A 15,943-nucleotide genomic window follows, 5' to 3' on the forward strand; every position below is an offset into this window, starting at 1 on the left:
GTTCTGTTTGTTTCTGTAGTTCTTACTGCCATTTGACACATAATACATTTATCTACCTCTTTAGAATATATACTCTGAGAAGACAAGGTTTTGTCTATTTTTATTGTATATTTCAAGCACTTAGAACAATGCCTGGCACATAATGGTTGCTCAGTAAAAAGTGAATAAGTGTTGAATAAGTGAAGGAAAAAAAGTGATACCAAATGGAGAGTGGTTGTGTCCTAGATACGGTTTGAAGATCAAGACTACTGAATTTGTTGATATCTGGGGTGTGAGATGAGTAAGAGCATGCGTAGTCGAAGATGCCTCCTAGATTTTTTGCCTAAACACGTGGGTGACTAGAGTTGTCCTTTCTTGGGAGAGGGAAATTATAAGAGGAGCAAATTATTGGGTAAAATCAATTGTAATATTCTTAGGTAACAAGGTTAAAAGTCACTGAATAGATGTTCTCAAAGTTCCTTCTACTTGGTAATTTTAACATCGTATGATTTTTGGAGACTACACTCACCATATTGATTTCTAATGTTTTCTCAGGTCATGCGCATTGTGGATAATGTCCGTCCTGATCGACAGACAGTTATGTTTTCAGCTACTTTTCCCAGAGCGATGGAGGCTTTGGCTCGCAGAATCCTGAATAAACCTATTGAAGTGCAGGTTGGAGGCAGGAGTGTGGTTTGCTCGGATGTGGAGCAACAAGTGGTGTGTACAATCCTTAGGGAATCCTTAATTCTCTGGATGCTTACGCAGTGTGTGAGCCTTTTGGGATCATTGTGATGTAGGCAGATAATTTCTAAAATTAAATAGCCTTTAATATTTTACCAGAAACGCTTGAACATACTATTCCCTGGAACTGTTTAAAATGCTCTTTTAGTTTCTTTCACCGTAAGTGATGGGCCAGTAGATAGAAATGTCACATAGCTATCTTACTCTTTGGTTGATAAGTTGTGAAGTTAAAAGGCAGAGAGAGCAGATGATCATTTGTCCACATTTGCACGTCTTCTGTTCTCTGAAAGTTACAAAATTTTTTTTGCATTATTGGTTTACTAATTAAAATCAACATTTTCCTGCTTCCTAATGATATATACTATGCAGCAAGATGTTGTCATTTATATACATTTGCCACAAATAAAATGAATATTTTTGTTCAAGAGATGTATTTGCATTTTCATTCTATTAATTTGATGGAATTTGGTGTTTTCAGATTGTGATTGAAGAAGAAAAGAAATTCTTGAAGTTACTTGAGCTTCTGGGCCATTATCAAGAAGCAGGATCTGTCATTATATTTGTGGATAAGCAGGAACATGCTGATGGTCTTCTGAAAGATTTAATGAGAGCATCTTATCCTTGCATGTCTCTTCACGGAGGTAATGTTTAATGAAATATCTATCAAGTACTTAACTTGGCCAAGTACTGGGCTGTATTCTGAATTATGCTATTTACTTTGTATTCTTAATTTAAAGTTAAATTTTATATCATCTATCTTAGTTTTTGTTCACAACAGCTCTGTGGGGGGAAGCATTACTCCATCTTAGAGATAAAATAAGAAAACAAATACATTGGTTTGACCAAATTCCAATGTAGGAGTTAAACTTGAAATTTTCTGATTCATGTTATATTCTCTTCCATGATAGCACCTTACCTAGAGATTTTTATGATTTCATGTTAGAGCTTTAATTGAAATGTTAAAGTAACATTTTAATTTCTTTGTAACATCACCATTGTTAAATGCTATATATGGGACTTGTATATGTGGGAGTTTTGTTTTGTTTTTTAAATAGGACGTTAGCGTGGCTGGACACATATTCCAAACCCGGTCTTTTTTGCAATGGGCAACATCTGATAATTTATTTTAGCCATAGCTGGGGTGCTTGGGTTCTTCTTCATGCGTATGCAGTTTAGGGATCAGATATTTGAGCAGCATTTTTATGTGCAGTCGAGTGTGCCTGCTCTGTTCTTCCAGGTTACATCTTTTCTTTTTTGGTCCTGAGTTTGTCCTGAACTCTCTCTTCTGTTTCTTGTCAGTAAGACTGTTTCTACTCAAGTTTTGACTTCCCTACCTGAGTATTTCAGATCTTGAAATTTTAAATAAATAAATAAAATCCTGTAAACTCAACCAGTTTACGTTCTTTCCAGTGTCAATTCCTTTCCAGTTTCTGTCTGCTTTTAGTCACTCTCTAGTGCCTTTAGGTAGTTGTTTTTGATATTTTGTCCACAATTCATAGTTGTTATCTGGAGGAGGGTTGGTCAAATAAGACCTTCAACTACATTAGTGGACATGTGTGTTTTTTATATAAGCATGGAAGTGTTTTCCCATAATCCCCTGTTTGTACTTTTATCTCTTATGTCAAAATTGCATCACATGCTTATGCCTTAATCATTTGTAGGCGAGGGGCATGATTAATGGTTTTTAAAGTGTTGGCCTGGGTTAAATAAACTCATAAAAATTAAAAAAAGTATTGTCCTGGGACCCCTGAAGGTCTCTTACACTTTCAGGGGGTTCATGAAGTCAAAGGAATTTCTGTAATAACTCCACGATGTTATTTGCCTTTTAAACTCTCATTCTCTCGTGAGTGTATAGTGTAGTTTTCTAGAGACTGCATGGCATTTCATATTGAAACAAATTGTGTGTGGAAGACATGTGATTCCAACTGTCTTCTATTAAGGCAGACATTAAAGAAATTTGCAAAATTATAAAACAATTCCATTTATCTCTTAATAAACTATTTTTTATTGTTTTGGAAAAGCTATTTTTCATAAAAATGTCTTTTATTTTAACAAGTAATTGCTTTATTATTTTTAAATAATAAGTATTTAAAAATTTTCTCAGTTCTAGTTTCTAATACATTAACTGTTGATAGAGATGACCTGTAATAAACTGAAGCTCTCTGGGTCTTGTCTTTATTAATTTATTTAAGAGTATAGGGTAATTTAATTAAGAGTATAAGAGTATTAGTGTAAACCAAGCCATCTCAAGCTTTCTAAACACAGAAAGTTTGAGAAGGCTTGTTTTACACTAATCCTAATTTACCTCCTAAGACTGAGAATTAGGCTTATCTCTGATTTGATATATGTGACCACGTGTTGGCTGAATATGTGAACAAAATTGGGGTTATGTTAAAAAAGAAGAGGGTTAATGGTTGCTGGGCAGGTATCCCATATACTTCAGTTAGTATATTGAATTCTATGGAATAAAATATGTGCAGTTGGGTTAGTAGTTGGGACACCTCAGGCTAAAGTACAAGTTTTGGTATCTTTTAATTATAAAGTTAAATTTCTATTGGTATTAGTTCCATTAATTTTTCTTACGAGATTTTTGAGTACAGTGTTCGGTCCTAGTTTCTTTGATACAAGATCCAAATACTTTGTTTAATTCAGTCTTTATAGAATACATTTAAAATTTTAAGTAATATAAATGAAAATAAATATATAGATGCTAAATATTTTGTGTATGTTAAAATTAGATTTTCTATGAAATCTTAGAGTATCTCCTGCTGCATAAATAAGTTTTAAGGTTTGAGAATTCATCCCATTCCTTTCTCTGATTACTAGAGATTCCTGAGTACCCCATCATCAAATATATTTGTGCCCTGGGCACATCTTGTAATAGAACATTTTGGCTTTTTATGCTCTGTTTTGTCAGTCAGTCTGAGGCTCTTTGGGTAACATATTTAAGAGAGATCCCATTGGGTAAATTTAACCAGTGCACCTCAAACTTTAATGTGCTTATATAATCACCTAAGTATCTTGTTAAAATGCAGAATCTGATTCAGTAGTTTGGGATAGGGTCTGAAATTCTGCATTTCCATCAAGCTCCCATGTGATGCTGCTTCTGGTCATTGGACAAAACTGAGTATAAAGGCTTTAAATAACCTACAGAAGAAGGAGAAAGATCTCATTTCTTAGTATAGGCTGAATGTACCTGCCTGTCATTGCTCCCAAAACAGGTTTAAGTTAGTGATTCTGAGATTGGGCTTCTGCAATTTCAAGCCTTATTTACATACAAGAAAGGCGACAAACACGGGTAGATTGGGAAGATTCATAAATGAGTTAATAGCAGTAACCTTTGATCTTGCTGTTACATTTCCTTAGTGTTTTATTTTCTATACTGTAGTTGGATGTGTGGTCAGTATAAGTTGGATTTGTTCTTTACTCAGTGTTTAACTTCTTGCTCTGAGCGTCAGAGGCAATGGAAAGGTTAATTTGAATATGTGCTTTTACAACTCTTACGTTTACTTTACTTTCAGGTATTGATCAATATGACAGAGATAGCATCATAAATGACTTCAAGAATGGGACTTGCAAACTTCTCGTGGCCACCTCTGTTGCTGCTCGAGGTCTAGATGTGAAACATCTGATTCTTGTAGTAAATTACAGCTGTCCCAACCATTACGAGGATTATGTGCACAGAGCAGGACGGACTGGAAGAGCAGGCAACAAAGTAAAAAGAATTTTTCAAAATTTTGATTTGTATACGTGTTGCTTTAGTATTTTAAGGAGTAGATAGTAGGAGTTATGGGGACATTTTGAAAATCCTCAATCATCAGATTATGGGGAATAGTTGCTGTTCATCATTTCTGTTCATATGCATGTCTAGGTATTGTTAAAATTATCAGATACCTAGCTGTTCTGTATAGGCAGATGGTTAACTGTTTGAGTCCCATTAGGTATTTTTTTCCCTGCCTAAAAATTTCTATGTATGTAACATACATCCATGTATATAGTTCAGGATCTTTCATTGCTCTTTTATGGGAAAAATATGGAATCATAAACTGTACTTACACCCACATCTATCACCTCTGCCCTCTCCCTGGCCCTCAACACATATATATTAACCTACTTTTTTGACTCGTGTATTCTGGTAAGTATATAGGTCTAATTTATTCTTTTTGAAGGCAGCAGAATGTTCTGTTGTTGGAGACATTTGATGATGATATACTTGAAACTCCAACCCTAGACATTTCTGCATACTGAAGCAATAATAGTATTAATAGTAATAGGTTATATTTATGGAGTACTGATTAAGTGTCAGATATAGAAATGATTTACATATATCATCTCATTTCATCCTCACAAGTTCCCTTTGAAGTGGATAATATCCCCCCCATTTAATAGATGAGAAAAGTTTAGGCATGTAGAAGTTAAGTTATTTGCCCAAGCTTACACAGTTAATTAAGTAGTGGTGGCATTTATTCTTTTAACCCGAGTATTCTGTGGATTCAGGAAACTTTCTGTGTAAAGGGCCAGCTAGTAAAAATTGTAGCCTTTTGGAGTCACGTGTGGTCTCTGTCGTGTGTGTGTGCGCGCGCATCTGTGTGTGTTTATGTACATGTACACAACCTTACAAATGACATAATACCATTCTTAGCTCATGGGCAGTACAGAAGCAGACCATAGGTCAAATCTGGTGACTAGATAGTTCTGAAGTGAAGTATTAAACCATGTTTTAAAATTTATAACAGTTTAATGGTAGGAGCAGAGTATTTGGTGAAGCTGGCAAGCTGATTGTGGTTTGCTATTCCTGTACTTCTAACTCCAGTCTTTCTCTTGCCTGAATCAAAGCTGCTAAGGACATGTGAAGTCTTAGGCTTTAGAGAATCCCAAGGAGGTGATATAGCTGACTTCATGTTGCAAGATGGTTACACACATGTTTTTATATCTTTTATTGGTCTTAAATATGGAAAGCTACATTTTAAGAAGTTGATGCAGGTTAGCTGGGTTAAAGTGGTGCAGTAGGCAGTGGAGAAAGGGAATGCCAGCAAAAAAGGGAAAGATAAAAATACTATATTAAAGGACATTAATATGTGTGACAACGCAATTGTGCATTTATGTAAAATACATATTTCTACTTATGCATAAGAAATTAGAAATTTTCTGGTTTTGCTTATTTCATTTTTAAATATTAAGCCTAAATATTTTACTTTGAATCATTAAAGAATTTAGTAGGACTCTTAAAGTTTTTAAAATTCTTTAACAATGGAGTTAGTCTTAAGAGGATTTATTGGGTGGTTTCGATTTTATCTTGTTTGTGATCTAAATAGGATTCATCTTATTAGTGTCTAATAGATCCACTTTTATCATTCATTAGGGTTACGCATATACTTTTATCACAGAAGATCAAGCTCGCTATGCTGGTGACATCATTAAAGCTCTTGAATTGTCGGGGACTGCAGTGCCTCCTGATCTAGAGAAACTTTGGAGTGATTTCAAAGATCAACAGAAAGCTGTGAGTTTTTTAAATCCCATTTTAAAAAATTTATTTTCAATTACAGTTGACATTCAAAATTATTTTATATTAGTTTCAGGTGTACAGCATAGTGGGTGGATGTTTATATACGAAGTGAATTCCCCCAAGTAGTCTAGTACCCACCTGGCACTATACATAGTTATTGCAGTGTTATTGACTATATTCCCTATGCTTTACATCGTGACTATTTTGTAACTACTGATTTGTACTTCTTAATTCCATCACCTTTTCTACCCATCCCCTTCAGTCCCCCTCCCATCCAGCAACCATCACTTTGTTCTCTATGAGTCTGTTTCTGTTTTGTATGTTCATTTATTTTGTTCTTTAGATTCCACATATAAGTAAGACCACATGTTATTTCTTATTTGACTGATTTTGCTTAGCATAATACCTTCCAGGTCCATCCATGTTGTCGCATTTTAACTCCCATTTTTATGCAAATCATTATTGTGTTCCATATTTAATACTTGTAGACCTTAAAGGGATTATTTTCATTTATCCCTTTAGGGAGAGGGGGGGAAAAAAGGAATGAAAACAAAATCCTTCCTTGTACTTCAGTTTAGTATTTTGAGTAGTCTACATAGAGTTATTTTTTTCTCACATGGCAGATGAAGTGTATTTATTACATTAGCATATACCACCTTGAAAAGTATTTAATTTTCATAAATTTCTTGAAAAATATTTAATTGCCATATTGAAATTTTGTACTATGAAGTTAACGTTTTTTTGTTTTTTCTTGAAAGGAAGGGAAAATAATTAAGAAGAGTAGTGGGTTCTCTGGTAAGGGATTCAAGTTTGATGAAACAGAACAAGCTTTGGCTAATGAGAGGAAGAAATTACAAAAAGCAGCTCTTGGTCTGCAAGATTCAGATGATGAGGATGCTGCAGTCGATGTAAGTATTGTCGTTCTAAGCTTCGTTCTTGCCAATTGAAGCAGTGGTTCCTTTTGTACTGGAGTTCTTACCATATGCTTGTTGAGATAACCAATTAGTGGAAACCTTGGTGTACCCTTCCCAACCTTTTTCTGTGTATATACATACATATGTTCACATGTGTCCGTATTTATGTCTCTCATTTTCATAAAAATGAGATCAGGCTGCTTTATAACTTCCTTTACAGCAATTGTCTTATGTTGAAATCTTCCCATTTCAGTACATTATTCTTGGTGGCCACATAATATTTCATTATATGGCTGTTCCACCATTTAATGAATCAAACCCTTGTTTTTGAATATATGGGTTGTTTCTATATATCATTTGGAATATACTGTACTTTACTATCATAAGCTATACTTCATTGCTCATCCTTGCACATTTAACTGTGCACATTCATCAGATTCAGTCATGAGGATAAGTATGTAAAAGGAAATCCTAGGCCAAAGGGTGTATCTAATTTGGTCTTAACATTATCAGATTGTCCTCCAACAAGGTGAGTATACCAATTTGCACTCTAGTGCTGTGTAAGAGTGCCTGACTCCCCATATCTGTAACAACATTAGTACAAATGTTGTTGTTCATCTTTTTAAATTTAATCATTATAGGGTACTATTATTGATAATAATAGTCAACATTTATTGAGTGCTACTAAATGCCATGTACTGTGGCAAGTGTTTCACAGGGATTATTCTATTCCTTACAATAGCCATATGAGGTAGAAACTCAAGAATATTCCCATTTTATAATTGAGACTGAGTCTTAAAGAAATAATAACCTTTTCAGATTTATACAGTGATTATGGGGAAGAGCTGGGATCTGTACCCATTCCATTATTTCAGAGTCCGTGTTCTTAGCTCATGGAATTATTTGTGAAGAGGGACCCTGAGGACTTAGCAAGCTGAAGGTTTTACAGAGTATTCGTTGGAACCCTAAACCCCCAGGAGCTTGAGGTTTAGAAAAAGATGTTTTCATTATAAAATAATTTTGGAAAATCTGCCTAGTATGTACCACTAGTGGTATTAGCATATCAAAGGATGTGAAAAGTCCTTAATTAAAGAAACTTGTTTAATTTTGTTTAACCCAGGAATCCTCCAACATATTTGATCTTAGATCACATAACATGTTTTTGACATACCCTATTAAACCTTAGCTTAGAACACAATTTTGGAAATCAAGAATTTAATCTGATCTTGTCATTTGAGGACACCGAGGCCCAGGAAAAGTATTTGGCCCACAACCACGCTGGCTGTTAAGTACAGCCAGGCCCAGAACCCCAGTCTCCTATTGACCCGAGCCTATTTTTTCTAGTATACCAGACTGGCTTAAAACTCAATCAATATTTTGGTTATCTGTTAGGGTGTAAGAAATCAATCCAACTTAGTAGATTAAAACATTTATTATCTCACAGTTCCGGAGGGTCAGGAATCAGGAGCAGTTTAGCCAGGTAGTTCTGGCTTAGGGTCTCATGAGGTTGCAGTTAAGCTGTTGTCCCGGGCTGCTGTCATCCGAAGGCTTGACTGATGCAGGACCATCTTCTTCCAAGGTGGCTCCCTCACTTTGATGTTGGCAGAATGCTTCTGCCCTTTACTGCTCTGCCTGTGTGTCCTCATAACATGGCAGCAGCCTTCCCCCAGTGCGAGTGACCCGAGAGAGCAAAGAGGAAAACTTAGTGCCTTTTAATACTCGTCTATGAATTCACACACTAGCACCTCCACTTTATTCTGTCTTAGAAGCAAGTCACTAAGTCCATCCCATACTCAAGGACAGGCTTCATCTCTTGAAGGGAAAAGTATTTGTGGCCATGTTTTTAAATCATCTCAGGTTTTTTTTTGTTGTTACTTTGAACATTTTTTTAAAGTCTCACAGTGCCATATGTTGGTTGTTTCCCTGGTTGTTAAAATAGTGCATGATTTTGATAAAAAATCAGAACAGAACTGAAGTGAATAAAGTCAAAAGTAAAGTTACCCCTGTCAGCTAGCACCATACATATTCCCCATTTCTGATTTTATGCATTTGTTTTGGATTTTAATGCCACATATGCTGTTTAATTTAAAACAGTTTTACCCAGTTAAATGTTAAATTTAAAAGTAGTTGATAACTAAAACCCCTTATTAGATAACAGGTTTTAAAAGAAGCTAAGTTGATTATTTCTACTTCAGTAAAAGGTCTTTTTAAGTTAACCTAATTAATTTTAAATCCTGAACAAAATTTCCTTTGCTTTTGAGATTTAGAAGATAAGGCCTTTTTAGCCTAATTTGAGTATATGAAGGGGTTTGCATCTCTTTATTTGGCAATATCAGTCGTCATTGTTGGGCAAAAGGCATCTTTGAAAGGAAATGCAAATGGTTTACGAGGTAGATGTGGCAAACCTGGGGATTACACAGTCACAGTAGGACTCGCGATTCCTGGGGAGCAGAGGCTTTCAGCATTGCTCTTACTTTGATGGGGAACAGCCTTCCTTTTTTTCCTTTCTTGGTTCAAAGGAATAAAGCAGTAAAGCCATCTTTTCTGATTCTGTTGCCCAGTTTTTCAGGCAAATCCGCTTGTATTTTAGGAGTTGAGAATTTTGGGAGCCTTGTCTTAGGAACATGTACCATTCCCCCTGAGAATCATTGATTATTGTTTTAATTGTCCACTGGTCTTGAGTTATTGCCCCTTCGGCCTCTTTCATTGCAGTGTAATTTGGCCTCAAGACCTGAATTCTGGAGCATCTTAGCTGCATCATGTTGGCTGCTCTGTCTTGATAGCACATGTTCCCCATTGATGAACTGGGATGTATTTTCTGGACCACGCAGGAGCCTGCATGAGTGGTTCATACAACACTGTATCTCTGTTTCCTTTTTTTTTTTAACACCATAGACAACTGATTTTTAAAAAAATAAAATATGTCACCCTTAATGAATAGCTCATATATTTTCCTATTGATCCGTGCGGTTGAATTAACATAAATGTAACTATGATTCTAGAATTTTGGTAGAAATATTCTTTAGTAGTTTTTGTAGACAAACCTAAATTGGTATTTTTAATAAATTTTTTTTTCCTTGTTTAGATTGACGAGCAAATTGAAAGCATGTTTAATTCAAAGAAGAGAGTGAAGGATATGGCTGCTCCTGGAACATCGAGTGTTCCTGCTCCCACTGCAGGAAATGCTGAGAAATTAGAAATCGCTAAGAGACTGGCTCTTAGAATCAATGCTCAGAAGAACTTGGGCATTGAGTCTCAGGTATTAAGTAATTTGTTCCGAGTTTTAATTAGTACTTTCTATAAGTTCTTTGATTTAAATGCTTTTCAGGAATTACGTCGGCACAAGTGAATAACAAGTTCACTAGACACTGAGTTAGTGAGAGTTGAACATCATTCTGAATACAGAATTATTTGATTCTTGGATTTGGACGGTGTCTCTAGTATGGTTAACTGAGGTCTTAATGCCTGTTCTGGAAGGCCTAACGTTAAGCATGTTAGCCACGGAGAAGTTTATAAAGTACTATTCTGATTGTGCTTACCAGAATCTTAAAGAAATAGCTCTCTTTTTCTCTCTCGGTGTGCTTTTTTTGGGTGGGGTATTGGGCACACAAGCAGTTCCTTAGAAGTACAAACACCCAGTTACATGACTCAAACTAATATGATTTTAAAAACAGTAGAAAAATGTGTTAAATATTTTTACATGTTACCTTTCTCTTGGAGCCTTTTTCCTAACTTATTTTTTTAAAATTTTATTATTAGTTTCAGGCGTTTAACTTAATTTCTAACTAAGGGTAAATTTTCATAGCATTTCCAAAGCATAGTTTGCACATTTTTGACAGCATTTTGAAGATTTTTACAGTTTGGGGACCTGTAAGGCCCTCTGTCCAGTCGGCTGTACAGGTTCAGGTCTGTAGCACCTAAGCTGGGCTGACCAAGCCAGAGGCTAGTAGACTAATTGAGTGAGGCAGCCAGAACCAGGGCTCGGAGCCTCAGGTCTCTGCATCTATTTTGTTTAGCCAGTAAGTTATCATGAACTGTTTACTGTACCCAAGCCTGTGCCACCTCTGAGAACAGGGAGTCCAGTACCTAACCTAATATTCTCTGGGATTATTACTGTTAATAACTGTTTATTGGGGAAATCAAATAGCTGTAACTTTTCACTGTTGTTGGAAAAGCTTGAGGTATGAGTCATGTACGACCCACAGAATAATTCTGTCACTGTTAGGCATATAGTAAAGTTAAGTTCAAATTAAAAAACAAAACGGTTTTGAGTAAGTCATTTACTATAATTTATTGAATATTGGGTTGAGCCATGGAGAGAGGAGGACCTTGGTGGTAGTGGACAAAGATTCTAATTCTAAAACTCCTGGAAGCCACAAAGCATAGAAATGGTTTTAGGAATATTGATATTTGATATCAAGAGTTACCTAATTATCTATGTTCAGTAGAACTTTTAATGCAGAGTTGAAGGTTCTTTCGTCATCCAAGTAAGGAAAAAATGTCGCATTATCAATATTAAATATACACTGCTAAATTGCACATATGTGGGATTCTACATTAGAAAGACGCTTTTAGTTAGTACCTTTCCAGAGAATAATTTGGGGTGGGGTCCCTGATCTTGTCTCTGCCTTCATTTGAGATTTGACTGTAGGTCTTCTTTAACTGTAGGATGTAATGCAACAGGCCACCAATGCAATTCTCAGAGGTGGCACCATCCTGGCTCCCACTGTATCTGCAAAAACCATTGCAGAGCAACTTGCTGAAAAGATCAATGCCAAGCTCAATTATGTGCCTTTGGAGAAACAAGAAGAGGAGAGACAGGATGGTGGACAGAATGAATCTTTTAAGAGATATGAGGAAGAATTAGAGATCAATGACTTCCCACAGGCAAGTAACAAATTTAAACCTTTTTCTGTTTTGGAGTAGAAACTCTTGCTTCTTGAGGAGTGAAAATCCCTCTTTAAAAACCCATGAACATTTTAAGAGCTACTTCACTTTTTATCTAGATGGGGGAGACATAACAGAAATGTCATTTTTATGAAAATGTTCTAGGTACATTAGGATCTAAATGAATGTATACTGGTGTCAATTATAATCTTACTATTGACCATAATGTGATTTAGACAACCTATTCTTTGTCATACACCAGGTTTTTTAATCCTGTTACGAAGTGATTTTTATCCCCCATCCTTTCTTTCATAGACTGCTAGGTGGAAAGTTACCTCTAAGGAAGCTCTGCAGAGAATCAGTGAATATTCTGAAGCTGCAATTACAATCAGAGGCACATACTTCCCGCCTGGCAAAGAACCCAAGGAAGGAGAGCGGAAAATTTACTTGGCAATTGAAAGTATGTACTGTTGGTTTTGTTTCAAGGTTAATGTAGACAGACACTCTAATTCACATTCTAATAGACAAAGAATGTGAGGTCAGTTCTAGAGAGGACTGAAAATACGGAATACCTATAAAATAGTTTCATATATTATTTGAGGACTTTCTTTAGAACGTTGGTATGTACACAAAGGTGAATGATCTGTGTTTGGGACTCTTTTAGTTTTGACAATTCAGTCAAATTTGAAAACTCTAAAAGAAAAGGGATTTTCTTTTAATAAGGATTGATCTGTTTACGCTTCTAGTAAGTAGAACATTTTGGCCGAAGTTTAGGTTAGAAAGTAAATCCACTATATTAATAGTCCACTTAATGAATGTTTAAGCAAATATTGCCTCTGAAATTATGCCCATAAAAATTAATGCATACCTTTAAAAAATAACAAGAGGACAATTAACACCATAACTCAAAGGATATTAAGTAATGCATTATCTCAGAATGCTCTGGTTTGCTTTTTAACCTTATTTCATAAATTCAAAAAAGTTACCATTTTGATTTATTTTCCTAATGTGTTATTCCACTACATAGTAGGTTAACCTGCCTCCCTTCGTTTATATTTAACCTGAACAGTCTCTTTGAGACTTTTAAAGTGTAGACCAGCCAGACCCATTTCATCTATTTGATGAACTATTTGTTGGATACTGTTGTGGGAGCTGTGGAGACGTTTCCTCTATGTGTCATGTAAACCCAGAGTCTGCATATCTAGTACTTAAATGGCTTAGATGGCTGCAAAGGAGCTGCTCCCACACTTTGTATCATCTCAGACACCAGTCTAGAACTTTGAATCATGTACATCATTTCTAACAAGGAGGCCTTACCTGATCCCACTTCACTGCTCTGTAGCTCTTTCCTTGCTTTGTTTTTCTTCACAGTATTCATCACATGGAAATTATTGTATGTTTTTACTTGTTGTGTCTCCCCTCAAAAATGCAGTGACTGTTACCTGCTGTATTCCCACTACCTGGCACATGGTAGACACTTGGTAATTGAAAATCGCATCTGGTTAAGCCCTATAGCCAGTCGCTTGTCTTCAGGACACAGAGCATTTGATGGGCGTATCCATTTGATCTCGCTAAAGCAGCACTACCCAAGAGAACTCACTGTGATGGCTGTGGAGCACTTGAAATATGGCCATTGTCACTGAGAATTTCTAAACATTGTTTAATTTTTATTAATTTAAATTTCAGTAACCACCTGGCTGGTGGCGACTGCACTGGATAGCTCAGCTCCATTGTTTGTTGTTGGAAAAGTCAATGGAAGGTTATTTAGATCTACTGAAAAAGTATATTATATGAAGGGTAGTTAATTTTTTCTTGTGTATTTTGGCATTCCTTTGATTTTTGTGAAGATTTTGTAATTTTAAGTAATATTCTTAGTGAAATAAAATGTAAACTAAAAATGATTTAATTATATGTTAGGAATTATTTTTAGGATCTGATTCTTTCCTAGCAAAAACAAAGAATTTCACAGAAAGTAAATTAGTACTGTGCCTATTTAGTCATTTTCCTTTTAATTGGTGACCTCAAATTGTTTTTATGTGGCTTCTTAGTATAAAGACTACAGTAAGAGAAACACATGTGTTCAGTGTGCATCCCATTTACCGCTAAATAGAAATTGTTTCCTGGCCAAAAATGCCTGATGGGGTCAGAGTAAGTTAAAACACTGAAAAGTTCTGTTACCAAGATTCAGATGGTTTTTTTTTTTTTTTTTTAATAAGTGTTTGCCTGGTTGCTATAAACTTTTGATTAGTTTCCAGAGTTCCGATAAAGTTGATTTTAATAGTTTTTGCAAGTTTATTTGCTGCTTTTGTGGAGGGACAGGCTTTTGGAGTTCTCTGCTCTGCCATTTTCACCAATGTCTCTCTCACTATTGGACTTTTTAAAAATTAATAATGATGAATTGTGGCAAAGGTAAAACTCCACTACAGCCTTTATATTTTCCATGTTATTGCCAGTCTACCACTACTGTATAATAAGATTCATACATGTTTCTAAATGGTGTACGAAGGATGTGGGTCCAGAACTAGGCAAATTGCGTTTTTTTGTTTGTGATTGTGACTTTGAGAAACTGACTCATACCTATTTCAAGTCAGGTTTTTCAATGGCACCCTTTTATGTATCCTGAAAGACTTTTGGTCTGCTAGTGACTCTGAGTTTCTAAATCATGTGACAGTGTTCCTTAGCATAGTAATATGGGGATTGTTGGCACCCAGATCTTTAAGGAGAGAAAATTACATTATCTGTCTGCACCGAGGACCGGACAAGTCTCCTTTACTACTCTGTTCATTAGGCCATACAGGATGGAGACACAGTGTCATCCAGTGGAATCTGATGATAAAACTTGGTATACATGGAGTCAGCTTTTAACCCCAGCTTGAATGTCATGGTTATCATTTAAGCAAAAGCAGTATTTTAAATTCCTGCCTTATAAAGAGGTAAATCAAGAGACATGACTGTTTTGAAGATGGACCCTCTATGTAATTTATTAATTTAAAGGTAATTATGCTTGTTTAGTATTGTCTAATTAATGTATCAAAGTTCAGTGTACATATAACTTGATCAGAATATACCTCTTGTACTACAAAGTGAAGTGAGAAGCCTACAGCTTCTGCTGACTTTTCCATCCACCTAGAGTGGTTCTGGTCACTTCTCTACACTGTCAACTTGTACTCAGGAACTAATGTCTGATTTTTATAATCTAAACAAACCCCCTCCCCCCGCCCCACCCCATTGAAAAGATAACCTTGTCAAAAAAAAAATCTTAAATTCTAGAGACATAGGATGCTGAATAAAAGCTGGAGATTAGAAATTAAAATGATCTAAATCTTTAGAAATTTTCATAGATGATTAGATTTTAAAGGATCTTTTAGTGTTTGAAACTCCAACCAAATCAACTGAACACTAATAGGATGAAAACAGGTGTTGGAAGGAGCCTAATGTCATCTGTTTCTAGTTCTGTAATTGGAGGGACCCCACTGCCTGGCTCCTTGGAGGCTCTGTATGGCTCAGCAGCTCCAGGCCTCCCACCAGGCAGCGGGAAGGAGAACAGGAAGGACTTGCGTGCCTAGCCACCCTGTATAATTTATAGCCTGTTTTGTGACCCTCTTTTTACTAGTGGAGAATCCCTTAAAAGCAGCCAGAGTTGTTTTAGGACCAATGAAAGGAAATGCCTCTTTTTCATGGTAGCTTATAAACATATGTAACCTATTACCTAAAGAAGCTGTGTAAGTCAAAAATTTAAACTGGTCCAAATGGTCAGGCTCTACCTAAAGTAGAAAAGTCACTCTTCCACTTGGATCTAGGTGAGAGTGTCATTTTCCTTCTTTTTAAAATAGCACAGAATATCAACAAGTTTCACATCAACTCATGCCAACTAGCATATTTTCCTCCCGAATTTCATTTTGGTTGTAATTTT

At 35.8% G+C, this 15,943-nt stretch overlaps 1 protein-coding gene across 2 annotated transcripts in view; it reads left to right on the forward strand.

Annotated features, from left to right (window-relative positions):
- The window catches only part of DDX46 (DEAD-box helicase 46), a 42,833-nt gene that overhangs the window by 22,325 nt on the left and 4,565 nt on the right, over positions 1–15,943 (forward strand). Inside the window, exons 14-21 of one of the 2 annotated variants that reach the window (XM_019740343.2) lie at positions 535–699; positions 1,202–1,364; positions 4,245–4,438; positions 6,086–6,223; positions 6,988–7,137; positions 10,229–10,405; positions 11,812–12,030; positions 12,346–12,490. In XM_019740343.2, the coding sequence (XP_019595902.1) occupies positions 535–699; positions 1,202–1,364; positions 4,245–4,438; positions 6,086–6,223; positions 6,988–7,137; positions 10,229–10,405; positions 11,812–12,030; positions 12,346–12,490 (1,351 nt within the window). The remainder of the gene's footprint in view (positions 1–534; positions 700–1,201; positions 1,365–4,244; positions 4,439–6,085; positions 6,224–6,987; positions 7,138–10,228; positions 10,406–11,811; positions 12,031–12,345; positions 12,491–15,943) is intronic. The other variant, XM_019740344.2, reaches the window with a different exon arrangement.

The sequence above is a fragment of the Rhinolophus sinicus genome, linkage group LG10 (genome assembly GCF_036562045.2).
Source record: "Rhinolophus sinicus isolate RSC01 linkage group LG10, ASM3656204v1, whole genome shotgun sequence".
NCBI lineage: Eukaryota > Metazoa > Chordata > Mammalia > Chiroptera > Rhinolophidae > Rhinolophus > Rhinolophus sinicus.